Source organism: Rhinopithecus roxellana, chromosome 2 (genome assembly GCF_007565055.1).
Source record: "Rhinopithecus roxellana isolate Shanxi Qingling chromosome 2, ASM756505v1, whole genome shotgun sequence".
Lineage (NCBI taxonomy): Eukaryota > Metazoa > Chordata > Mammalia > Primates > Cercopithecidae > Rhinopithecus > Rhinopithecus roxellana.
In genome coordinates, this window is record NC_044550.1 from 83,053,786 (window position 1) to 83,081,045 (window position 27,260).

The 27,260-nt window shown below is 42.7% G+C and overlaps 1 protein-coding gene across 1 annotated transcript; it reads left to right on the top strand.

The window, feature by feature from the left end:
* Nucleotides 1-536: 536 nt before the first annotated feature.
* REELD1 (reeler domain containing 1) lies at nucleotides 537-26,973 on the top strand. Its single transcript, XM_030919153.1, has 9 exons — nucleotides 537-946; nucleotides 4,039-4,155; nucleotides 9,236-9,851; nucleotides 11,605-11,823; nucleotides 17,038-17,260; nucleotides 19,117-19,280; nucleotides 22,893-23,205; nucleotides 23,713-23,776; nucleotides 24,593-26,973. Exons 4-9 carry the CDS (start codon nucleotides 11,616-11,618, stop codon nucleotides 25,199-25,201), a joined length of 1,581 nt encoding a protein of 526 aa, XP_030775013.1. The 5' UTR covers nucleotides 537-946; nucleotides 4,039-4,155; nucleotides 9,236-9,851; nucleotides 11,605-11,615; the 3' UTR covers nucleotides 25,202-26,973.
* The last annotated feature ends 287 nt before the right edge of the window (nucleotides 26,974-27,260 follow it).

Below are 27,260 nucleotides of genomic sequence, written 5' to 3' on the forward strand. Positions count from 1 at the left end.
CTAGAACTTAAAGTATAATAAAAAAAAAAAAATTTGTATCAAAATATTAACTGCTCATTGGCAATGCACTCAGTCATCCAAGAGCTCTGATGAAGATATGCAAGGAGATTAGTGTTTTCATGCCTGCTAACACAACATCCATTCTGTGGCCTGTGGATCAAGGAATAATTTCCACTTTCAAGTCTTATTATTTAAGAAATAGATTTCATAAAGTTATTGCTGCCATAGATAGTGATTCTTTTGATGAATCTGGGCAAAGTAAATTGAAAACCTTCTAGAAAGGATTCACTATTTTAGATACCATTAAGAACATTAAAGATTCATGGGAGGAGGTCAAAATATCAACAGTAACAGGAGTTTGGAAGAATGTGATTCTAACTGTTACGGATGATTTTGAGGGTTCAAGACTTTACTGGAGGAAGTCATTGCAGATGTGGTAGAAATAGCAAAAGAACTAGAATTAGAAGTGGCGTCTAAAGATGTAACAGAATTGCTGCAATCTCATGATAAAACTCTAATGGATGAGGAGTTGCTTCTTATGGATGAACAAAGAAAATGGTTTCATGAGATGGAATCGGCTTTGAACATTGTTGAAATGATGCCACGGCTTTGGAATATTAGGTAAAGTTAATTGATAAAGCAGAGGCAGAGTTTGAGAGGATTGACTCCAATTTTGAGAAGTTCTACTGTGGGTAAAATGCTATTAAACAGCATTGCATGCTATAGAGAAATCTTTGGGGAAAGGAAGAGTCCATCAATGTGGCAAATTTTATTGTTTTATTTTAAGAAATTGCCACAACCACTTCAGCTTTCAGCAACCACCACTCTGATCTGTCAGCAGCCATCAGCATCGAGGCAAAACCCTCCAACAGCAAAAAGATCATGACTTGCTGAAGGCTCAGATGAGCATTAGCATTTTTTGGCAATGAAGTATTTTTATATTAAGGTATGTACATCATTTTTTTAGAAATAATGTTATTATACACTTTAAAGACTGTAGTATAGTATAAACATAACTTATATGCACTGGGAAGCCAAAAATATTGTGTCACTCTATTGTGATGTTTGCTTTATTGTGGTGATCTGGACCCAACCAAACCTGCTATACCTCTGAGTTATGCCTGTATAGATACAGAGAAAGAGATTGGTTATAAGGTATTGGCTCACTTGATCTTGGAAACTGAGAAGTTCCATGATCAGCTTTCTATAAGCCAGAGACCCAGGAAAGCCAGTGGTGTCGTTTGAAGGCCTGAGAGTCCAAGAGTCACCGGTATAGATTCCAGTTTGAGTGCCAAGGCCTGAGAATCAGAATCTCTGAGGGCAGGAGAAGCTCAATGCTCCGGCTCGACAGTCGGACAATGAATTCAACTGTTCTCAGCCCTTTTGTTCTAAGCAGGTCCTCAGTGGAGTGAATGAGGCCCACACACACTGGGGAGGGCAATCTACTCAGCCCATCAACTCAAATACTAATCTCTTCTAAAAACACCCTCACAGACACATGTAGAGATAATGTCTAGCCAGCTATCTGGTTTCTGTTGACACATAAAATTAACTATCACGAGTGGTAAAAGCAGAAAAAAATAACTATTGGGTACTCTACTCAATACCTGGGTGATGAAATAATCTGTACAACAAACCCTCATGACACGAGTTTAACTATGTAACAAACCTGCACATGTACCCCTGAACCTAAAGTAAAAATTGAAGAAAAAAGAAAAGCAGAATATACTAAGGACTATCATATAAGAATTTTGTATAAACTTAAACTATTTCAAGTAGTATTTTCTGCTTACCTATAGATTCTTCCATCAGAGACGTGTGAATTGGGCTTTGTGGGGCAAAGTGCAGGTGCTTTGGTGGGAGGAGTAGAACTTATGCTAATCGTTGCTGCTCCCCTATCTTGTGAGACAGGGAAACCAGTCAACATGGGGTTTAGTGAAAAGATGGTGTTAAAGAAGTTTCATTGGCTTGGCCTATGGCAGACCTTCTGTTAAACTCTTAAGGGATCTATTGCCATGTGGATTTTGCTCACGTTGCTGAAGGGTTTTTATGGGAACAAATTGTTAAGCACTGAAGGGGAATTGGGAAATCTGGTATTTCTACTTCCAGCTTTTCTAGACTGCTTGCTGGATGATTGGAAACAAATGATTAAATTTCCTGAGGTGCCTCAAACTCATTAAGCTGGGGCCACTCACATACTGGCAGTGTGCTAAGAGGGCTCCTGGGATTCTGTGTCACCAGGCAGTTTGCTCCCAGGAGAACTGGCTCAGATCCTAGCAGTAAGTGCTGGCGTAACGTTTCACAGCTTTGGGGTGCTGCCCGAGAAGTTGACTCTATTGCTGTTTCACAGGAGGTGGTGAAAGAGGCCTGTCGGTTTTAGATGTCTGTTTAGTAAAAGAAAGGACTGTGATGGCAGACTTGCAGCTGGTTTGAGGGAAATGTGGATCCAGCTCTGGAGCTGAGTCTTAGAGCAAAAGAAGGAATTGGTCCTGCAGAAATGGTCCATGAACATGAACCAGAGAAACACTTTTGGAGTTTGGTATTTGCAGGTTCTTTGAAAAAATGTTTCATAATTAAAAAATTTGATGAAGGACTTTCTCATTCAAAGATTTTAGTATTTCCCCATTGCCAAGGGAGAGTGGGGACTAACCAGACAATTAGCTGCTTCTTGTTGCAGAGTGGATAAGACGTTTGGATTGCCTCTTTAAAGGAGAGTAAACCCTGTTTGTTGTGACTGCTTCTGTGATGGGTGATCAAAGGGCAGTGTGGATGGTGAGAAAATAAAGGATGACATTTAGATACTCAACCATAATGCTGCATTCTTTACTTTTAAAAAGAGAGAGAAGGAAAAAAAGAAAATATATCCTTACAATTTTTAAATGTTCTTTAATTTGAGAAAACCTGCCATGGATGGAAGGAAGGACAAACATTTGACATTGTTCAATATTGAGGACTCCTGAAGTCCAGTTACCCTGAACTAGCTTTTACCTTCTTGATTTGAAGTAGTGGGTCCCAAAATCAGTTTGCCTGCTTCTGGTAGATTTGCAGGGTTAGGATGTCAGGTCTGCAGAGAAAGAAAGTTTCGGCTAGATTTCTTACTTACTCAGAGTGGCCCTCCAAACCCTGGTCCCTGTCAGAGAAGCAGGAAACCGAAGTCTTGTCTCCCATCCTTAATTAGCTTTTTGTAACCATCCCACATCACTTTTTCGGTATGTTTCCATGTTCATGACTATACAAAGGCCATTGTAACAGCTTAGAAGTTAGGGGCACAGGCTCCAGAGCTACTCTGCAGGGGTTTGAAACTTAGCGCCTTCATTCATGGGCAATGTGACTTCAAACAAGTTGCTTTAATCTTTCTGTGCCTTACTTTTCTCATCTGTAAAGTGGAAATGGAATTAGAACATATTTTATAGGATCATTGTGAGGATTGAGTGAGTTCATACATGTTCAATGTTAGCTGTGTGACTGGCACATGGTAAGAGTTCACTACACGGGATCTATTATCCTTGGAAAGGTTGGAAGAAGGATGCATTAAAATAAGTGGAACACATAGAGTTCTGAACAGAGAGATCCATGTACCTTTGTCTTCTTTAGCGTGGGTCTATGCTACATTATTTCACAGGTAACTTACAATGTGCATAGTGCTGTGCTATGCATCCAAGCTCGGCAATTTTAAGACAGTTCCTACCCTCCAAGGATTTAGAGCTAGGTCAGTAGGAAAGATGGCATGCTTAAAGCTGATCAGCTGCAATCCAGGGCAGTGTATGGAATCAAGTGCCTACACAAGGATAATGGGTATACATGGTGTAGGATCCTAAAAAGATACTATAAAACATTCATATATGTATAATAGAAGTCCCCAGAATTATTCAATACCAATCTTTGAGGTTCATTTTTGCATGCAGTCACAAGATATGAATGTTTAGGCTTTGAAAAGGGAAAAAGAGCCTCTTAATCAACTCCAGGTAATGCTTTTTCTGTCCTGCTATAACAATACATGATCATATTTCTCTAATCATTTATCTCATTGTTTTGCAGTTATCTACTGATGCACTACTCTCCTTTATCAGCCCTGGAGGGGTGAAGACTATGTGTTACTCATCTTTATACCCTGCCTGGAGCCCATGGCCTGCACTTAGTAGGCATTTAATAAAGGTTGGCTGAAGGAATGAATAATTGCTCAGAGTACATTTCCAGCATAACTAAAATTGAATACCACCAACTTCCCTCTTTTGGACATAGCTTATAGTATTTGTCCAGACTCCCTAAATGCTAATTTTTGACCCCTCCTTTGCCTCCATACAAATAGTCTCCAAGTCTTACTTCCATTTACTCTCTCAACATCTCAGTCCCCACTATCCTATGTCAAATGGGCCTCATTTTATGTCTGGATAATTACAACAAGCACAGCTAGTGTTCACACCTTTGTTTAAGCTCTCTCTTGCTTTGTATATCCTGTTAGCCATCTCCATCTATCTAAACTCCAACTAACCTCTAAAATCAACCATATTTTCTGGATTCTACTTGAAATATTCTGGTGTCCCAGACTCTGGTAACCTGGCTTTTATCTCTCTTCTGATCATAGCTTGTTTACTGCTGTGCATCACTGCTAGAGCATCTAGTCCTTACAACATCTTTGTCAGAAATCTAATAGTCTCCCCATTTTGCAGATGGTAAAACTGAGGCTCACCAGCATTAACTTTCCAAGGTCACATAACTAGTTTGCTGTCTGACTTCAGAGCTCTTTCTTCTGTACCTTGCTACCTCACCCCAAGTAAAATGTCAGCTCCTAGGGAGAGGATCCTGCCAATACTTTATCAGCAGACTCTCTTGCAAGTTGCTTTACAAATAGTAAGAATTCAAATGTTATTAATTAGCTTAAAAATCCTGTTTGAATGTACTGTTCTTGAACAGGGATAATGAAGGAGAGGATTATTGGGTAGAATAAAAGCACTAGGCCAGGCACAGTGGCTCTCACCTGTAATGCCAAGACTTCGGGAGGCAGAAGCAGGAGGATTGCTTGAGCCCAGCCAGGAGTTTGAGACTAGCCTAAGCAATGTGGTGAAACTCCGTCTCTACAAAAAATACAGAAATTAGCCAGGAGTGGTGGCATGTGCCTATAGTCCCAGCTACTCAGGAGGCTGAGGCTGGAGGATCACCCGAGCCTGGGAGTTGAGGCTGCAGTGAGATGTGATTGCACCATTGCACTCCAGCCTGGATGACCTTGTCTCAAAAGAAAAAAAAAAAAAGGCACTCAACTGTTTTTTTTTTTTTTAAATGGCAGAAAGTGCACAGTAGCATGGAGGATGACACAAAAGTCAGCAGACCTGCTAAACCTACGTGAATGACCATTGACTCCCCACTTTCATGTAGAGTTTAAAGAGAATCATGAGTATTTTTCTCTTACATGGATTATCCCAGCACTCCAGAAATGTTTAGGTATTTTAAAAACATCTATCTAAACGTTAAAATGCTCATCACAATGATGATACTGGAATAGCAGATTACTACATAAAAACACCAGTCAATCTCAGCAGCAAGTCATTACCAAGGTAGGAAAAACGTTTGGATAGGAAAGGCTGTTCATGAGTTACCAGAGCCATGATCTTCATCTCCAAGATCTTTGAAAATGAAGAAAATGTCCACTTGTCTGCTGGAGTGAAGGAGCAGGAAATAGGACTAGAATAGTGAGCTCAATAGATTACTCCTTCATTTGCAAACTTTTCCAAGGCAGACTCTTAAACCAGGAGTGAGTGTGGGATGGCATCAATGCAGGTTATAATTATGTGCTAGACTTTAATGCATGCCATCTCAAGATGTTTTAAGAGTAGCTCATTCTTATGCCTTTATAACTAAAATAAAACCTTAAAAATATGTATCGTTTTTTTGCTGGAAGAAATTGAAGAGATTATTTAATTCAAACCTTTTTATTTTATACCTGAGGCAACCCAGAGAAGTTAAGTGATTTACTGAAGGACACAGAGTATCTGATTTATAACCATAAAACCCACCCCAAGACTTTCCCTTGGTATGACATTAATATAACTGTTCTACTCAGGGCCAGGGGATGTTAATGTAACAGATTCAGTCACGTTAATATATCAAGTCCAGCCAAATTGCAAGTGTGAGATGACCTCAAGCAGATTCACAAAAAAAATTAAAAAAAAAAAAGCTAAAAGCAAACAAAACACAGTATTTTCTTGCTTTCCAGGTGCACACAGCTGGGTCTCCTTCTTGTGGGCCGGGATTGGAGGCCAACTCACTGCTCTCTCGGGCTTTGAGCTTAGCTCATGGTCTTGCTCACAGCCACACTCTCTCACTGCCTCATCTCTGTGGTGGGCAGCACCCCTCTCTGTGGCTCAGCCAGCTTTCTCTTTCCCCAGACAAAACAGGTGTTGAGCCCTTCTTTTGTCTCACACCCCATACTAAGTGCCACCTGCTTATTATCTAATAGCTCATTGAAACTTCACCAGCACTTCGGGATGCAGGTACAGGAACTGCAGTTATCCTCATTTTGTAGAGTATGTTACAAAGCTCTTCTATGGCAAAACTGTAGGGAAAAACCTTACCTATCACTGCCTGAATGCTGTGGGAACTTTTGGCAAGTTACAGAAACACTGTGACTCAGTTTCCTTATCAATAAAATGAGATAATAATAGTGCAGACCTCATTGTGTTGCTGTGTTGATGAGGTAATTTGCCAACTAGCTGACTAGAATAGTGTGTGGTACTATGCAAGCACTGTATAAATATGCTGTTATGTTTAATTACCATCCTATCCCCTCAGTGCCTCTTACACATCCTGCACGTGTACAATATGGTCCTCAGGTCTAAGCCCACACCACAACCTGTGGCTCAACCACCTTCCTTCATATAGATATGGTAGCAGCTTACCACATGTGGCTCCTGAGCACTGGAGATGTGTCTAGTCTGAATTGAGACGTGCTGTAAGTGTAAAATACCACTGGATATCAAAGACTCACTGTGGAAAAAAATGCAAAATATCTCACTAATGATTTTTTATATGCTGATTGCATGTGAAAGGTTTTCAATATATTGAATTGACTAAATTTATTATAAAAGCAAATGTCATTTGTTCCTTTTCATGTTTTTAAAAATAAGGCTAGTCCAGTTTTTTTTGTTTGTTTTAGAGATAGGGTCTCACTCTGTCGCCCAGGCTGGAGTGCAATGGCATAATCTCAGCTCACTGCAACCTCCACCTCCCAGGTTCAAGCAATTTTCCTGCCTTAGCCTCCCGACTAGCTAGAACTACAGGCATGTGCCACCATGACTAGCTAATTTTTGTATTTTTTGGTAGAGACGGGGTTTCACCATGTTGGCCAGGCTGGTCTTGAACCCCTGACCTCAGGTGATCTGCCCGTCTCAGCCTCCCAAAGTGCTGGGATTACAGGCATGAACCACTCTGCCTGGCCTAGAAAATTTTAAATTGCTTGTGTGACTTGCATTCTATTTCTGTTGACCAGCACTGGTATAGAGTAGCCTTCTATGTGTTCTCGGTCAGATTCCCAGGGAGAGTTTCTGGCTCAGCCCTGAATTAGCAGAGCCCTCCTCTGTGATGAGTACCCACCCTGGTACAATCAGCTTTGTGGGGAGAGTGGCATAAGATGGGCTGCTGGCTCAGCAGAGGCTGTGGGTGTGGTGGGCAGGATAAGGCCATGTCTAAGATAAGGTGTCCTCCTGTTTGCAACAAGAAATATTACATGAGCAAATGGCAGGATTATTTATTGAGCCACATAGGTGCACTCTCTCTACCTTTGCACTCGCCTCCTCATTCTAATTGGTAGTTGGGCCTTTTGAGAATCCCTGTATCCGGGGAGTTTGTGGTTCAGGGCCAAAGCAGAGGTGTTGGAGATTACCCCTCTATCTGTAGTAGGTGGATTATGCCAAGTGACCCAAGGTAAAGGGGTGAGGTTTAAAAAAAAGGAGAAGAGGGACACTTTTGTCTCTAAGACTGGTACAGGAGCAGAGGGGAGTGGAGAAGAGGTTAGCCACTCTCCTGCTAGGAGCAGAGATCTGTGTCAGGACCCAGTGGAGGGAGTGGGAAGAACCTCAGCAGGGGAAGGCCACAGGGTGCACCTGGGAGGCTGAGCTCTCAGCACCCAGGCCACAGCCTTGCTGAAGACCTGAGCCCCTTTTTTTGCATAGAAGCCTTCCAACTAACAGTCTTCAAGTGACCACATGAGCTCTGAAAACTATCATAACAGCAGCCATGGAAGGAACGTACCCTAATTTTCTAGACCTCCCAGAATTTTTCATGACTCAGTGGGAGATTGAGATTTCCTCCATCCTAGTGGGATAGAGGCTTAGAGAAACCAGATTGAATTTGTTTTATTTTGTTCTGGGTGTGGGGAATACTGGAGTCCTAGGCCAAGGAAGCCCAACTTCACTTGGTGTTTATAAGATAGATAGTCTCATCTACACTTGCAACGAAAGGCTTAGCAACCTGGTCCCTAAGCCAGTGCCTTGCCTATTCAGTCACTCATATCTTTGGGCTTTTCTGAGTGGAGACAAGGCCTAACAGTCAGGACATTGCTCTCTCTGCAGCCCCCTACTCCGTATCACCCAGGACTAGCAATCCTAGTATTCTCTCAGACACCTTGCATTCAAACGGCCACCAAATCCTACCTCCACCTGATCTCCTGAGTCCATTCCTCTTTCTTTATCTTCACTGTTGGTGTTGCAAGCTTCTAGGTGATGCTGGTGTTGCACTCTGGGGACCACACTTTGAGAACCACTGATCTATAGGCTCTGTGGTATTATCAGGTGGCTCAGCAGATTCTTAGATGCATGCAAATGTGAACTCCAGCTTTCAGGCAGTTGATACAGGAGGTGCCTATGCCATGTGTTATATTTTTGTACCAAACGTTGCTCTTGGGCTAACATATCAATTCTACTTCACCAAGAGTAACTTCAGTCCACACTGACTCAAGAAACCAAGAATGCTGAGACACATTTCATTCAAACATTCTCCCCTTGGCAGGGAGATCAAGATGGAGGCATCCGGCTTCTGCCAAGGATGTCAGTGTTAGTCCTATGTAAAACCAGTTCCGGTTCTTTCTTGTTCTTCACACAGGTTTGAACAATGATGCGACTGTAAACCATGTGTGTGTATGTGTACGTGTGTGCTAATGCGATTTAGGCTGGATTTGGACACTGAGGGACAGTTCCTGGAGATGCTGAGGATTAGTGGTAACAGCTGTTACTCTCCCCATTAGAGGAAAAACTGAAAGGAGAAGAAAATACTTTTGTGTAAGGGATGGGTTTGCAACTCTGAGGGAGGAAGCCATTCTATCAAGCCTAAAGAAAAGTGTGTTCCTAGGTAAGTGGATGTTTTCTTTTTATTTATTTATTTTTGTAGAGACAGGGTCTCCCTATGATGCACAGGCTGGTTTTGAACTTCTGGCTTCAAGTGATCTTCCTGCCTCACCCTCCCAAAATGCTGGGATTACAGGTGTGATCCACTGTGCTCAGCTCCAAATGGATGTTTTTCAGCATTCAGGTAGACAAGATGCTGGTGGGAAAGAGGACACGGTGAAACCTAAGGCAGGAGGGTGGGAGGTGGGGCTGTGGCTGCAGTCTGCGAGACAAGGCACTCACTCCCCTTCCCTTGTAGGCACCTTTGTCTGATCTGCCTTTGGAAAGTAGACCACTTGCCATCAGCAAGGGCTTGAGGAGCATTTTCATTTCATTTCTTTCTCTTCTTTTCAGAGACAGGGTCTTGCTCTGTGCCCAGGCTGGAGTGTAGTGATGTGATTATAGCTCACTGCAGCCTCAACCTCCTGGATTCAAGTGATCCTCCTGCCTCAGCCTCTTGAGCAACTGGAACTATAGGTGCGCACCACCATGTCCAGCATTCGAGGGGCATTTTCTATGTGACCCTTGTGAAAGAAAATGAGAAGGCCCCTGAGCCCCATTGACTGAGAAAATGCTTTGACAGTTCATCTTCATTATCTCCTAATGTGTCTGAGAAGCCGTAGCAATGGTTCCCTGTAGTATGGAGATGTGTGACTTTGGTGCTTCATAGAAAACAAACTTAGAAAAGAAAGGCATTGTCTGCAGGACTCTTAAATCTAAGAAATTTGAGGTATAGATCATATTCCTGTCTTCTTTTAGCTTGTGAATGTAAAAGGTGGTTGTGTGTGAAGAGACAATAGGAGTGGAGGATGCTTGATTATTTGGTTTATGAATTATTTCCTTAGTCTATGGTTTTGATAGCTAGTTTCACTACCTTTTCAGGATGTAATTTTTACCTTTTAAAACCAGCTGACTACAGGGGAGGGCATTTTTTTTTTTTTTTTTTTTGTCTTGCATTGCTCCTTAGGTCAAAATATTAGCCAAACTTCTAAAATGCCTGTGTGCAGGACTATAAAAAAAAACAGAAACAACTGGTTTTGTTGTTGTTGTTGTTGTTATTTTTGGAGATGGAGTCTTGCTCTGTTGCCCAGACTGGAGTACAATGGCACGATCTCAGTTCACTGCAACCTCCATCTCCCAGGTTCAAGCAATTCTCCTGCCTCAGCCTCCCGAGTAGCCATGGCTACAGGCACATGCCACCACACCCAGCTAGTTTTTTGTATTTTAGTAGAGACAGGGTTTCATCTTATTGCCCAGGCTGGTCTTGAACTCCTGTGCTCAGGCAATCCACCCACCTCGGCCTCCCAAAGTGCTAGGATTACAGGTGTGAAGCACCACACCCGGCCTAAAACAGCACTGTTAAAAAATGCCTGTGATAATCCTAAATATTTATGTAGGCATCCATCTGCCTTGTTTGCTATCTCTCATTTTATTTTTGTCAACTTCTTTTACATTGCCAAATTTTAATTCTTCCTCTTGATGGGAATTAGAGGTAGTAAACAAAAATAAAATTTACTCTATAAATGCTATTTTATTGAATCATTGTATTCTATTCCTGAGCCAAAATTTTTATGAATATGTTTAAGAAGGTATAGAATAAATTGAGTATTTCTTTCTCTGCTCATCTTCTTTACTAGGATATAGCTAAAAACAGCCAAAGAAAGGACAAAGGGATATCAAAGCATTGCCAATGTAACAGTCACCTCTAAATAACTGATAGTTGGTAGACGTTTCGTAGCACTTAGCTTGGTAATTTTCAGTTGTGACAGAGATAAGATGCTCAGCCAAGCCACCCCATGCCATGCCTCGTGATCATAGTGGTGTATTGGGTGTCTACTTCAGCAATAATGTATCAGAGCTCACACTGCCCTTGGGTACCAGTCAGCTTGTAAGGAGCTCACGCTAGGATACAAACATTTTCTGGTTTTATTTCTTTGACTCAGTAATTAAAGCCTCTCTTTTGAACAACAACAACATAAAAGCAGTCTGGTCTTACGAGAAAGTTATAAGAATAGAAGTTTTTGAAAAGGTGTTTGGAAATGAAACACTTCCTTTAGCCTGGCATTTCTTTTTGATCTTGGCCTTGAGCATTAGCAATCCTGGGAGGCTGCACTAAAAGCATCTCAGGTACAGAGGCAATGTGGGGTTCAGGTTAGTCACATCCCAAGAAGACTTTATGTCATTTTCCTCAATAGCGTCTGGACTGAAGCTGCTGTTTGTCATGATACAGGAGAGGGCAGGATGAGGATGCGGGCTGCCCTCGTGGGCTGGGCTTGTACCACCCTCTGCCTGGTTTCCTGCTCATCTGCCTTTTCCCATGGTGCCAGCACGGTGGCCTGTGAGGACATGCAGCCCAAGCACATTCAAGCCCAGCCTCAGCACCAGGACACCCATCACGTCACCATCCACACCCGCAGGTCTTCCTATGCACCAGGTGACAAGATTCCAGGTATGTACCGGAGAGGCTTTGAGAGACTTCAAGGAGCCCCAGAGCCCCCATGGATCTTCCAGTTTGTGTTTGTCCCAGTCAGAAGCTTCCTGGACTAAATTTGACTTAATCGGTTTTTTTTTTTTTTTTTTTTGTAGAGATGGAGTCTCACTATGTTGCGCAGGCTGGTCTGGAACTCCTGGGCTCAAGTGGTCCTCCCACCTCAGGCTCCCAAGAAAATGGGACTACAGGCACATATACCACTGTGCCATGCTAATTTTTTGTATTTTTATTTTTTTAGAGACAGAGTCTTGGTATGTTGCCCAGTCTGGTCTCGAACTCCTGGGCTCAAGTGAACCTCCTGATTCAGCCTCCCAAACTGCTGGGATTGCAGGCACAAGCCACCATGCCTAGCCTGGCTTAATCTTAAGAAGCAATTATCAGCTTAAAAATAAGCATAAAATATTTGTGTCATAAAAGCCACATAACTAAACTCTGCATTGATTGTGATCTGTATAAGAAGGCACACATATCATTATTATAGACAATTATTTTATCCTTATAATAAGATATAAATGTATCTTATTATGGACACAAATATAGTTACTCTGAACAACCTTCATGTATCATCTATGTGTGTGACATACACTTTTTTCTCATTATTTAAAACTAAAATTCATCCATCAACAGACACTTTGGTGAGAAGATGGATATTTTAATTTGCTTGACTCTAGTAACCATTTCACTCTGTGTAAGTATATCAAAACATCATGTTGTACACTTTAAATTTATACAATTTGATATTTTTAAATTAAAATATTAAGGGATGAAAAAATCATTTCCTGCTCTTTTAGTTTAGGTGCCTATAAAAGCAGGGAAAGAACATAAGCACAGGTGGTTTATGTGAGAGATCATCCCAGGAAACACAGGTGAGGAAGAGGGAAAGGGAGCTGAGCAAGAGGAGATGATAATCAAGGGCGTGCAACTGAGCGGGTCGCTGCTGTGGGCACCCGAGGTGCATTCCGGTGGGGACCCTCTGAGAAGCCATGTGAAACACCTCTGAATCATCTCTCAGGAGGATGCAGGGGCAGGGCACTTATCAGTTTTGGGTTGCCCTCCCAGGGGTGTTTCTACTTCCATGCCCACCCCCACTCCCCAAACTCACACACACTCTTCAGAGTCCATCGCTTACCTTGGACCAAGCTTGGAAGTGGCAGTGAGGGACAACAGGGGAGGAAGCTATAGATGCTTCAGATGCCACTAAGTGTAGGCAGAAAACTGCGCACCCAAGGCGAGCTCCATCAGCAACTTTTGCCCTAAACCCCTCTTGATTTTTACTGATTCTTTTGATGGGAACTAAAGGTGACAAACAAAAATGAAATTTACTCTATAAATATTGTTTTATCCATTCGTTTCGTTCTGTTGAGAAGTGTGAAAAAACATGGGTGGATAGTACATGAGCTCAACATCAATATACTTCCCAATATACTGAATTAAGGCTGTTGTAACAGAACTTCCCAAACTTTGTCGCATCATGACACAGAAAGCGAGTCTGTGTATATAGCACACCGGGGCAAATGCAAGAGGATCCCCAAGGAAGGCCACTTCTTTGGGGTCTCCAACCACCCTAGTATGCATCCAGCCCCTCCCAGCATGAAGGGATTGGTATGTCAGTATCCTAGTGTTCTGTGGCTAGGGGAATAACAATGGTAAGAATCAAAACTATGTCAGCCAGGCTTGGTGGCTCACGCCTTTAATCCCAGCACTTTGGGAGGCCAAGGTGGGTGGATCACTTGAGCTCAGGAGTTTGAGACCAGCCTGGGCAACATGGCAAAACCCCATCTCTACAAAAAAACAAAAAAAAACAGAAATTAGCCGGGCATGGTGGCTTGCACCCTGTGGTCCCAACTAGAGGCTAGTGCTAGAGGCTGAGGTGGGAGGATTGCTTGAGCCTGGGAGGCAGAGGTTGCAGTGAACTGAGATAGCACCACTGCACTCCAGCCTGGGTGACAGTGACAAAGTGAGACTCTGTCTCAAAAACAAACAAAACCCAAAACCAAAAAACCACTATATCAGGGAGAAAAATCTGCAGAAATAACTACAAATATCGTGATCCCTAAATTCTGAAGGTATCCTGAGGGAAACATAATTGGATTGTAACTGGAACCAAGACAGCATATGTAATAAATAACTTAAGGGAGTGCCTCATGGATTCAATGAGAGTCAGCTATTACTCACTTACGTTGTAAGTATACTGTTTTCTTACCGGGATCTGTGAGCTCCTTGAAGGTAAGGGCCATGATATCTTGCTCATAGATATATACTCAACACCTAGCATAGTGCCTAGTGTTCAATAGTTCTAAATATTTGTTCAAATGTTGTTAATAAAAATTCAAATGTGTGGAAAATAAAACAATCCTAGACACCAAGCTGTATTTAGCCAATTTGTAAAGGTCTGACCCTGGTTTTAGCCACTCATTCCCTTGAACATGAGTGGCTAATTTTTAAAAAAAAATTTAAAATAGCTTAAAGATATTACATGCTTTAAAAATGTTAGAATAGTATCAAAAGGTAGAAAATTAAAAGTACTTTTCCTTCTCTTGCTCTGAACACTCAATTTGATTCTCCAGAGGTAACTCTTGTTAAGTTTCTTGCACCTCTTTTCAGAAGTTTTCCATGCATATAAGCATATGTGAGTGAGATCTCAAATTAATATAATCTTAAGCAGACACAAATTAAATGTCTGTGTAATGTTTATATTTTTTTTTTACCTGACAATCAGATTGATATCTTTTATTGAATACAGAGCTTGGGTTTTGTTTTTTTTTTTTTTTTGAGACAGAGTCTCGCTCTGTCGCCCAGGCTAGAGTGCAGTGGCGCGATCTCAGCTCACTGCAAGCTCCGCCTCCCAGGTTCACGCCATTCTCCTGCCTCAGCCTCCCCAGTAGCTGACACTACAGGTGCCCGCCACCACACCTGGCTAATTTTTTTTTTTTTTGTATTTTTTAGTAGAGATGGGATTTCAACGTGATAGTCAGGGTGGTCTCGATCTCTTGACCTTGTGATCCGCCTGCCTCGGCCTCCCAAAATGCTGGGATTACAGGCATGAGCTACCGCGCCCAGCCACAGAGCTTGCTTTTAATGATTTCATGACAGTCCATTGTCTAGAGGTCACATGATTGATTTAACCAGTTTCTTATTTATGGGAATTTACTTTAAAAATTTTTTTTCATAAACAGTTTTGATGGACATCTTTATTCATATGTCTTTGCTTATCATATGCATCAGGATTGTTTTAGCTGCAAGTATCAGAAAAAATGATTAACAGAAACTTGACGAGTAAAAACATTTAATTTTCTCTTTTAAGTCTGGAGGCACAGTTTCTGTATTGGGTGAAGCCATTCGATACATCATCGAGATCCTAAGATTTTTCCATTTTTCTGCTGTCATCAGCGAGTTGGGTTTTCATTCCTTTGACGTCACACAGTTTCAGGATGAGTGCCGTGGTTTTAGGCCTCACACTGGGATGACAGCTGGAATAAAGGCCTTACGTGAAAAGATTGATTCTTAGACATTAGCTGTTCTCTCAGCAGATTTGGCCTCATTGGCCAGAGTTCTGTCTGGTGAAGGGGAACTGAATCACCAACACTGGTTTCAGTCTAATCACGGTTCATCCCCTGGAGAAAAGGAGAAGCCTAACTTCCCTGAAGACAGGTGGTCTCCACTTGCCACATGAATGTAGCATCTGGGTTCTGTTAGCAGAACCATCTGTTCTGCTAGCAGGGAATAAGCAGACAATCGTTGTTGAGTATTGGACATCAGTGTTTGCCATATTTATTTGTTCAAGTTTGTCAGTGGGGAAAATTCTTAGCTGCAAAATTTCTAGATCAAAGAGTAATCATTTTTGGAGGGCATTTCTTTTATTGTGTTTATATACATGTATCATAAACTTTACCATTATAGCTGTATACAGCTCAGTGGCATCAAGTGCATTCACAATGTTGTACAGCCATCATCACTATCCATTTCCAGAACTTTTCCATTATCCCAGATGGACACTCTGTACTGGCCATCCTTCCCTGTGCCCAGCCCCAGCCAACTTTAAATCTTCTTTCTGTCTCTGTCAATCCAACTGCTCTGGGTGCCTCACAGAAGCGGAATCATGCAATATTTGTCATCTTCGGTCTGGCTTATTTTACTATGTTTTCGGGGCTAACTGATAAGGTAGCAGGTATCAGAGGGGTAATTGCATTTTAAATGTGGAAGATGTTGTCAGGTTACACCACAAAAAGTTGGATGGTTTATAGTCCCAGCACTAGTGAATGAATGCCCTAGTTTTTCCATAGTCTTATCAAGACTGTTTACAACCACACATTTTAACATTTGCTAATATGAAAGGTGTAAAATAGTATCTCATTTATAATTGCTTTAAAAACATTACTGAGCAGCTAGGTGTGGTGGCTCACACCTGTAATCCCAGCACTTTGGGAGGCTGGGGAGGGCAGATCACGAGGTCAAGAGATCGAGACCATCCTGGCCAACATGATGAAACCCCCGTCTCTACTAAAAATACAAAAATTATCTGGGCGTGGTGGCGCGTGCCTGTACTCCCAGCTACTTGAGAGGCTGAGGCAGGAGAATCGCTTGAACCCGGGAGGCAGAGGTTGTAGTGAGCTGGGATCGCGCCACTGCACTGCAGCCTGGCGACAGAACGAGACTCTGTCTCAAAAAAAAAAAAAAAAAAAATTATTACTAAGCTCGTTTTATTTTCTGTTTGTATCCTTTCATTATTTTGAGGGAGTCATCTTTTTATGGATTCACCATGACTCTGATTATTTGTCTGCTTTATGTCTTACAAATACTTTTCTTTGGAAAATAGTTTTTTTAATCATCTGTCCTAAGTTCACCTAAACTCATATTTTAAAAATATATAACACACTTTACTCATCTTTTCCTTTATGGCAGCTGGGTTTTGCTCAGAGAGGTATTTCTAAATCCAGTATTTATAAAAAGAAAAAAATGTTTCTAGTTATATTTTATTTCATTTTCGTATACCTTTGATCCAAATGGAATTTATTTTGGTGTGAAATAGGACTTCAACTTTTCCCCACCCCCAATGAATTGTTCACTTTCTAGGGGTTGATCTTAAACTTTTAGTTTTGAAAAAACCTGCATAAAATCACCAAATGGAACTAAGTCACACATGTTCATGTTGAATGGGTGTTTTTGTTGCAGTGACGGTGAGAAGCAGTCGTGATTTCATGGGATTTCTCCTTCAGGCTCGAAGAGTGTCTGATCATCAAATAGCTGGGACTTTTGTTTTCATTCCTCCTCATTCCAAACTGATGACTTGTTTTCAAGAGGCTGATGCAGTCACCCATTCTGACAAGTCCCTGAAGAGAAACCTGTCGTTCCTGTGGAAGGCCCCTGCCCAGCCTGTGGGGGACATTAAGTTCCTGTAAGAGAGTGAAGTGCTGCTTCTTAGAAACTGAGCCTTTTACTTTGAAGAGAGGGGAGCTTCTCTTTGCCCTGCCTTCATATTCCCTCTCCCCCTCCTTATGTGGCCACCTTATAGCAAGGACAGGGTCACGGATGCTGCCTAAACTGGAGAGCCTATGCAGAGGGGAACTAAATAAAATGTTGCCCCCAAACTCATCCCTTCAGCACTATCCATATTATCTCCCTACCTCCTCAGGCACAGGTAAATCTTGGCCAACCTCTCCAGGAATTTCTGAACAGAGGACAGAAGGGCTGGCGGTGGGAAGGCAGGAGAGAGCCAAGAAAGAGACAGGCAGATGGACAAATGGACACATCCCTGGGCCCAGGAAAAGCCTCTTGAGGCTCTGTGCCTTGGCTTGTTGTCTATAAATGGGCATAACCACAGCACCTCCCTCAGAGGGTTGTGTATGGATGAGAGAGCCTATGTTTGCTCAGAACAGTTCCTGGCAGCAGTAAGCACTTTAAAAGCGTCATTACTACTCAAAATGCGGTACTTGTTTTGTCATTCTTTTCAGACACTTGCATTTACCAAGAAAGATAATTTTTTTCTTTCAGGAAAAGGTGTGTGTTTCTGTTTCTTTTCCCTACACCCTCCTAAATATGAAGGAGATTGCGTCTGCAGGTGGAGGTCATCCAGGGCATGTGCTTACCTCCAGGACTCCCCTCTGCTCTGGGGAGCAGTGGGAGAGGAGGTTGGTGGCCCCAGCCTGTGGTGTCCCTTCTCCTCCACTTCCTGGTGGCACAGGGCAGCAGACAGGACAGTAAGAAGGGAAACACGTGCCTTAGGATTTTTCCTCTTTGGAAGGCCCAGGGCCTGCTTACCCATGGGTGTGCCCAGCTTCTGCCCTTGGCTTTGGTTCTTATGTAGTACAGAGGGTGTCTGACACTTGAAGTCCTTAAACCTGTACAGTCACCTTTCTTTCTCAAAGCACCTCCATTCCTATTTTTGGATTTACCATCATAGCTGCTGCGTGCCGCATAGCAAGTAGTGTAGAAGCTATGATCTCCATTTGACAGAAAAAAATGAGCTAAGTCACTTGATGAGATGCCTGTCCTAAGTCGCCCTGTGATCTCCCACCTCTGGGAACCCTCGCGCACAATAACGTCCGCCAAGTCTGGAAACCGCATGTTGGGGCCCTGAACTATGACTCTCACTGAGTCTCGAGCCTCTGGGTGACCTCGGCCAAATTAATCGCCTTGTTATGACTGCCTCCTGAATACTTAAAGTGGGAAAAATGATGCTTGCCAGTAATCCCTCCTTTACTGAAATATTTGGAAGAACAAATGGCATAATGTTTGTGAAACTGATTTTTTACTGAAGAATTATTTTTCAAAAAATTGTTTAGAATATTAAGGATTTGTCTCTGATTTCCAATAGAATCTACAACGACAATAGACATGTATAATTATACAACAGAATTATGAGACCTTCAAATCATGATGTAATAACAGTATATCAGGAATGGTAATAATAACATTGACAATAAAACCTTTTATTGGAGTCTAAAGAGTTTAAGGAGAAACTTTTTAGTTAAAATGAGATTTTAGTGACTGTATTTATTCAAGAGGACCATTGATTTGTTCATATCCTCTCCTATTATAATTATTTGCAACTGTGGGGTTTTTGTTTTTAAAAAGAATGAAGTCACTCTTCATTCTTGAAGTAATAACATGATCTCTCTCTCATTCTTCTATTTATTTAGTTTTGTTCCTGTTTATCTGTTAGTGTGTTCTCTCTTTTCTATGAGGCTGGCCTGAGTTATTATTTAAAGGAAACTAAATCCGTGAACCACTCTGCGCTTTCTCTTTCCACAGTTTATCAGTAGTCCAGTCATATTTCGTTTACTGGGCAAGGATTGAATCATCTGTTGTGTCTCAACAGACACATAGCAGCGCCCATTCTGACGACCGCATGGAGCCCAGATTACTGATGCCAACCCTTCACCAGAGGCTGGGCGATGTTGAAAGAGCTGCCCCAGGTACAGCTTGCCATTGTATTTGCCAGGCTGGTTGTCATCATTATTTTTACAGTTATCTATTTTCACTTAAAAGTTACTACTGCCAGTTTCCTGTCCCTGCAAAACAAGTAATAAACACCTGCCGTGGCCAACTGCAGCAGTTCCTGGGGATGTGATAACGCAGCAGTGAGAGGGAGGGAATGCTTGCGGTTGCTTTGTTTGTTGCAGCAAACACACTTTGGCTCAACCTAACACATTAAGTCAGGCCCCGGGGTGGACAGTGAGAGCTGTGCTGCAATACCAAAAAACAGCATACACCTCTTCCCCCACATTTACTAGTCCTCACAATATTTCCGCTGTTTTCCTTAGTCCCCTGAAGCTACACAGGGAGCACAAAAAAGAAATGAGCTTTTCTTCGTCTTTTCTCATAAAAACGCATCCAGTTTTTATTGTTAACTTTTCACGGTAGGTAGATGGCTCTTTGCAACCTGGGTTGGAGAACAGAATCAGGAATCACTGTTTCAATGGGAAGGGATTTTTCCTTGCTCACTACATGGCTTTATATTCCATTAGTCCATGAACTCCTGAAAAAAGAAAAGAAAAAAACAAAACAAAGGAAAACCTCTAGCCAGCTAGAGGATGTTTGACCTACCTGAAAATCCCTGGTGGTATGGAACTCCTTTTTATTGCTTATTTCTAGTTAAGTTCTATGAACACAAGCACTCGTAAAAGCATCCAGGCACATGCACGCCAGACTCTACCCTTAATCCATTCGTTCTCCTCTTCCTTTATTCTTTGCTAATATTTTAAGGCCAGAATCCAGTCAGAATCCCTGCCTCTTCTCAGTCGAGCAGACCCAGGTACAGAGACAGTGGGGACCACCCTCCATACTCTGTCTTTGTCCCCAAACCTTTGTCTTCTCCCATTACCCAGCACAGCTCCTCCAACCTTTCCACCAAGACACTCCTAAAAGCAGAGTAAAGATCTCAGAGCCTGAGACTGTGGCCTGGAGAAGACCCTGCACCCCTGACATATGTTTGAAATCTCATGTTTTATTTTATGAATGATGCAAATGTCATGTTTTAATCCCAAGTATAACCACGTTTGTTTGAACATGAATATGAATAAAACTGAAGTTTCAGGAAGAAGTGTCATGTGGAGCCTTGGGCCTTTCTATGCCTGACTCTGCTGGAAACCTTGCCTGCTAGGGGCCACAGCTTCCAGCCCAAGCAGTTTACAGGGTAACCTCCTCATTACATTGCCCACATTCCTTTCCTTCTGGCCCCAGCCTGTCTTCCCCATTCATTCTAGTACCCAAACCCTAGTGATTCCCAAAGGAAAAAGAAACGTGTATGTATGCATGTGTGTGCATGTGTGTATGTATGTGTGTGTGCGTGTGTGTGTGTATGCATGTGTGTGTGTGTGTATGTATCCTGGGAAGTTTATCTTTGTACAGTTAAGAAATCTATTCACCTTATTTCATCTAATAAAGTGAAATAGATTTCTTAACTGTACAAAGGATTCAGTAGGCAAGTATAAATTATAAATTTTCAAAATTGGGAAAGTAGTGTATTGTGTATCTGAAACTTATCTCCCAATAGACCAAGACACTTTGGGTCCTCCTCCACCCCATTAGGTATGGTCTACTTTTATATTTTAGTCCCTTCCCTTCTGATACTTCCTCAAACTGGACTGTTCCACATGACAGTTCTCTGCATCTTTCAAGGTACAGTTCAAATATCTCCTTTGTGAAACTTTTCCTGATATTTCTTGGTAGGCAAGTGTCTTAGTCTATTCCAGCTGCTATAATAAAACATCCTAGACTGAATAATTTATAAACAATAGAAACGTATTGCCTACATTCTGGAGGTTGGGAAGTCCAAGATGAAGGCACCAACAGATTAAGTGTCTGGTGAGGGAGGGATGATCTGTGCCTCAACAATGGCACGTTCTTGCTGTGTCTTCACATGGTGGAAGGGCTGAACAAGCCCCCTCAGTCCCCTTTTATAAGGCTACTAATCCCATTCATGAGGGCTCCACCCTCATGACCTAAGCACCTGCTAAAAACCCCACCTCTTTACACTATTGCATTGGGGGTTTGATGGTTTGATTTCAACATGTGAATTTTGAGGGGGACACATTAAGACCATAGTTGCAAGTATAATTGCTTCCTTAGCTCTGGTATTAATTGATTAATTAATTGATTAATTAATTTTGAGACACAGTCTCTCTCTGTTACCCAGGCTGGAGTGCAGTGGTGCAGTCTCAGCTCACTGCAACCTCCACCTCTTGGGTTCAAACGATTCTCCTGCCTCAGCCTCCCAAGTAGCTTGTAATTACAGGCATGCGCCACTGCATCCTGCTAACTTTGGTAGTTTTAGTAGAGAGACAGTTTCTCCATGTTGACCAGGCTGGTCTTGAACTCCTGACCTTAGGTGATCTACTTGCCATGGCCTGCCAAAGTGCTGGGATTACAGGCGTGAGCGTCCGGCCTCTTGTATTAATTTAGGTAGTTTGACATGTAAGGGTGTCTCTTCCCAGTTTTGAGTTCAGGGATACCAATTACAAGTCTGCATTGTGTTTGCATCTCCAACAACTCTAACAATGCCCAGCACACAGTGGGTCTGCAGGAAATATCCAAATGCTCTTAGAGTTCAAGAAGGAATTTGAAACTATCAGTTTGCCATGTTTTGTATGTCTGGGTTAGGCTGCTTTGTTCTTCACTTCAACGTTTTTGAGTGTTAAAAACATTGGAGCAAAGGGGTACCTCCTTCACCCCCATGAAAGAAGCTGGAGCCCTTGCCAGAGAAACTTCTGCCAACACTGTTTTGGTCAATGCCATCATGTCATCCTCATCATCATTGTGGTAAACCCTCTGTGCATGTTGCCTGTGCCTGTGTGCCAGGCACCTGCTTCACGTTTCCCCATCAATGAGTTCATGTCAACCCCTCAGCAATTCTATGCTGGCCTCATTTTGCAAATGAAGAAATTAATGCTCTGGGAGGACTTCCCCAAAGCCAGGAATTAGTGGAGGACTGAACCCAGACAAGAGTCTGACTCTACAACCTGCACTTGCTTGCTTGCTGCTCCGTGTGAAGCTCTTTCTCATGCTCTGGGCTGTCAGGTTAGCCAGTCACAAATGGGAAATGAGATGGTGGAGGGCAGTGGAGGGCAGTGATCTTGTCTCTGCTCATAGCAGATGTTCAAGTTATTATCACCAGGGAAAGAAACTTTGAGTGTTAATAATAGAGCAAGAAAGATCTAGGGCTTTGAAAAGTCTGATTTGTGGGATTCCGCTCTTTTTTCTAGCTAGAAGCAGTTTTTGGCAGAGGTGAAATAAATACAGTGGTCACAGTGCGTTCTGCATTCCCTGAATGGTGGCTGTTAAGAAGGTACAAGCCCAGACAGGCCAGGGACTCACTCTAAAAAGATATAAGCCCTTGCGTGGTCAGGGGCTTGTGTGATCAAGCAGGTCATCTGTATGCTGACACTTTTAAGTGCCTTACACTTAATGGTCTCTCCTTGAGGAACATTAGAGTCACTGCTGTTTACCCCCGATCATAGCTGTTTGTACCAATCGATACGGGGAAAATGCTCTCACTCTCTCTGCACTGTCTTTGGACCTCTGCTTAGCTCCCAGGGCCCCCATCACTCTTCCACAGAAGCACACACATGTCTTTGCTGTTACCCTTCCTGGAGCTGCAGAGGAGGACAACCTAGATCCTGTTCCTGCCAGTATTTGGGTGACAAAGTTTCCTGGGGATGCAGAGACTCTGTCCCAACCATCTTCACACACAGCCACTGAAGGCAGCATCGACCAGCAACCCAGCATGGACAGCAATCCGACTCTAGAGCCGTCCCTGGAGGTCCACAGGCTGGAGAGGCTCGTGGCCCTCAAGAGAGTCTCCTCAGAGAGCTTTGCTTCCAGACTTAGCATCCATCACAGGTAAGGGTGATGGGTGGGCCATTCAGGACAGGTGGTGGGACTAGGCTGAACACTGGAGTGCATCATTTGGAGTCTGACAAAGAAGACCTCAGCCATATTTATTCTTAAGTGTGTGTAAAACCCAGGATGTAGCAGGGCCACTGGTCTGAAGGACTGGGTATGATAATTACCCAGGGAAATTATTCTCTTGGATGGGGTGAGATCTCTGAGATGCTGTTATAAATAAAACAAAACTTTAAAAGCGACTTTTTATATTTTAAATATATTTATAATAACAATATGGAAATGTATATTTTATATAAAATAATAAGCGATAGCATTTGGTGAGTTCTTTGCCACCATTCTCACTCATCTCTCCCCTTCCTCTTCTCTGTGGTTCCCAACTCCAAACTCAGAAGTTTTTCAAGTGGATCTGATGCCATCTGCATACACAACAATGGTAGGAAACATTGCTTTTTGGTCCAAAACTTAATGACCTGTTTTCAGCCCTTCCATTCTTCCCTTTAGAACTCAGGATGATCCCAGCTTTGATTCACTGGAAACTTGCCTGTCCTCAGTTGGGGGTGAACAGGTAAGAACCTAAACTGTGAAGAGGGCTTGCGACTGATGTTTTGATCCTAGACTGGCCAGTTTCAGGCTGGGAAATCAGAGCTGTTAGACTGGAAGCTAAAGTCAGAGAGAAGAAGGCAAAGTATAATATACACACAGTGTCTTTCTACTAATCAATACCTTTCCATTATATGCAGTGTCTCTGAAGTGATCGGCAATTGTAGAAATCGATGTTTTCATGATTTGTCTTCTCACTTAGCCATAGTTAATAGTTACTCTCTTCTCTCCTCCTCCATCCCTCCTTCATAACATTGACCTCAGAGCACCATGTATGGTCCCAGAAGTTAGATCAATGGGCAATATAAAATATAAATGCCCACTGATTTACTATTCCTTTGAAGTCTTAGAAGGAACACAAAATAAAACATAGTGTAATATTCTTACTTACATTTATCAGAACCTACAGTGAGGTTAAATGGTCCCTCTTGCATGGGTCCTATCATAAAAAGACACACTAGAAGCTTTCAGCCATAGAAGATGATGCAATCACCCATCGATATTTTGGTTTGGAAACCTCTTAAAGGATCCTTAGCTTGTTCTTGTAACTGGCTTCCTTGTTCTCTGTGGGGTTTCCATTAGCCACCCCATCCCCATCAATAACAAGTGCATTTGTATCTAGTTGGGCATTTTGCTTTGAGCTCCTTTAGTAGCAAAAAAGAGATTGGGTTTTCAGCTGCTGCCTGGGAGTATTTAAGGAACCCCAGTTAGTTACAAAGTTCAGTGGCAGCTTAGGAGGAGGACCAGTACCTTTGACTCTTTTTTCCCTTTGTTTTTCTAGGACAAGATGAAGGCCTCTAACAGGACCGTGACACAGCCTCCTCGGTACACCTTCCAGCTTACCCGTCCCGGGCGCCTCTGGTCCTCTGAAACTTTCACAGGGAATGGGGCGGGGGCAAGCAACCCAACCCCTGTCCTCCAGACCTCTGGCACTTCTGGGCTACCTGCTACTGGTGACCAGTCAGAGGCATCCAGGGCCTCTGCCAGCTTCTTACCTCAGTCAAAGCACGAGGAGCTCAGAGCAGGGAAGGGAGATGGAGAGGGTGGAGTGGGATACCCTCAGCAGACCAACTCACAGCCTGACGCCGGGCAAGAGGGGGCCCAGGCCCCTCTGGGGATCCAGCTCAGAACTCCCCAGCTGGGAGTTCTGCTTTGCCTGTCAGCCATCCTGGGCATGGCCCTGGCTGCTGGCCTTCGCTACCTGCACACCCAGTATTGCCACCAGCGGACAGAAGCGTCCTTCAGCGAGCCCTCTTCAGATGCTGTTGCCGGGAGCGACAGTGGTGAGACTGTGCACATCAGGAAGATTGGGGAGAATAGTTTTGTTTTGGTTCAAGCAGACTACAACTGGATCACTCCTTCTGTGGGTAGCAAGAAAACAGTCCTCTGAGAAGACCATCACCCCAGACATCTCAGTGGCCCTCCTTGGGCCCTGGAGAGTGTCCCAGACAGAGCAGACCTAATGAGAATACCTGATGAAGACAGGGACTCATTGTGCCTCTGTCAATGTGCAGTTCATGGAGGAAGCCAGGAGAGGACAGTTTGATCAACAGAGGGAGTTATTTCTGAGCTTTGTTGTCTTAACATCTGTAATTGAGCTTCCTTTTTTTTTTTTTTTTTTTGCAATTAGACGTTCTGTTTGAAGACTTAAACTCAACACAATGAATATTGTATAACCTGCTCATTAACTAGACCCCTGTGGCCGCTAAGCTTCCTCTGTTGCCTTAAGGAAGCCATAGAAATAGAAATACTGTCCCTCCTTAGTGTCTCAGCCTCATCTCTTCTAACTATTTGGGGAAAAAAGTAATGTTGGGTTTGTGTCTCCTGCAAGAAAAAGAACTGCAGCTCTCACTTTGCCTTCCTAAACCACCCCCAAATAAGTTTTCTTTTCAAAACTAGAATTCAACTACTTGCTAGAGTTCTGATTGGGATGGCTAGGTGAATGCAAGGGTGTTTGGTCTTCTGGGCAACTCAGCAGCCTGGCAAATCGCTATGGAAATTGATCCAAAGTCAGGAAAGTTTTTGAGAGCTTGATTGAACACATCTTTAGGAAAACATATACATGCAACACAAGGCCATAAACATCAGAGCGGGGTAAGCGAGCCTCTTCATCAGGTGTAAATGGATCTGAGACCTCCCATCCATTTACACTTGATGGAAAGATTCGTGTATTCCAGCAGCTAGCAGACATATTGCCTTTTGCCAGAGGTCAGGCTGGAAAACGTTATTATACCAGCACAGTTTGAAGAACAGTCTTTACTTGTCTTTTCAGGGAATATCAGGCAGAAAGCTTCATGGACGAAGGTCATCTATCTGATCTCATAACCTTATGAAGATTGCTTTGATTTAACAGTGGCTCCACAGATACTATCTGAGGTCAAAACAACAGATCTGAATGTAACTCTTAAATATGCTCACCTAATATAGCACATTGGAATTAGCTGCCTTTCAGAGTGAAACCTATTATAGAGTCACCATTCATTTTAATGCAGAAACAAAAATCACTACAAATTCAGAAAGGATATTTGTTTATTGAACACCTAATTCATACAGGAGCTGTGCTAAGAAGTTTGCGTATATCTTCACTTTTAACCCTCACAAAAATTTAATGAGGAATAAGTGCGGTAACTTTCCAAGGAGAATGAAGCTTTCCTTACATCTCAATTTAACAATTTTTAAAAATTGGGTGTTCAGGAAAGAGACAGCTCCTGCTTTTTCCATACCTCCCTTTAGCTCATTGGTCATCAATTCCAAGACTGTCTCCTCCTGGAACAGAGCTAGATAGCTCTGTTCCCTGGCTTCAGTCATTAGATGCATGGAGACCTAGGTAATTTGTGCATTCACAAATGAAAGTGTTCTAGGAATGCTATGGAAAGAAAGAAATGTACTGTACTCTAATAAGGCCACAGATATCCCTTCTGCATGCCTAGGAATGCCCTCTAAAAGATGTCCTCCCCGAGAAGCAAACAAGGGACCCCATTAGTGGAGAGCTCTCATCTGGCCACATCACATCAGAGCCAGATGCATCATGTATGCAACACTTTTTAGATCTTTTCTGTCTAAGAGAGAATTTTTCCTATGTAAACAGACTGTTTTGCTTATCTGTTGATGTGAACAGATTACCTCCAAGCTTAGTAGTTGAAAATAAAATCACCACCACCATCATTTATCATCTTTCACGATTCTGGGGTTGCCTGGGCTCAGTTGGTCAGTTCTTCTGCTTTTGATGTTATTGAATGGGATGGGACAGCCTAGTTGACTCCCTCACATGGCTTGCAGTTGGTGTTGGCTGCCAGCTAAGGGCCCAAATGGGGCTGCTGAAGAATGTGGGAAGCAATATGGTTCTGTTCTTTGTGTCTTCTTATGCCATATGGTGGCTGAGTTCCAAGAGGAAGTGTGCCAAGCACACAAAACCAAAGACTGCATGTCTCTTAAGACCTAACCTTGGA

What these genes read in the sequence shown, in the direction of transcription:
- REELD1 (XM_030919153.1), top strand. Translation starts at nt 11,616, where the DNA reads ATGAGGATGCGGGCTGCCCTCGTGGGCTGGGCTTGTACCACCCTCTGC. An exon ending in ACCAGGTGACAAGATTCCAG is followed by an intron (nt 11,824 to 17,037) that starts GTATGTACCGGA and finishes TTTTTGTTGCAG; the next exon opens with TGACGGTGAGAAGCAGTCGT. An exon ending in GTGGGGGACATTAAGTTCCT is followed by an intron (nt 17,261 to 19,116) that starts GTAAGAGAGTGA and finishes CTCTTTCCACAG; the next exon opens with TTTATCAGTAGTCCAGTCAT.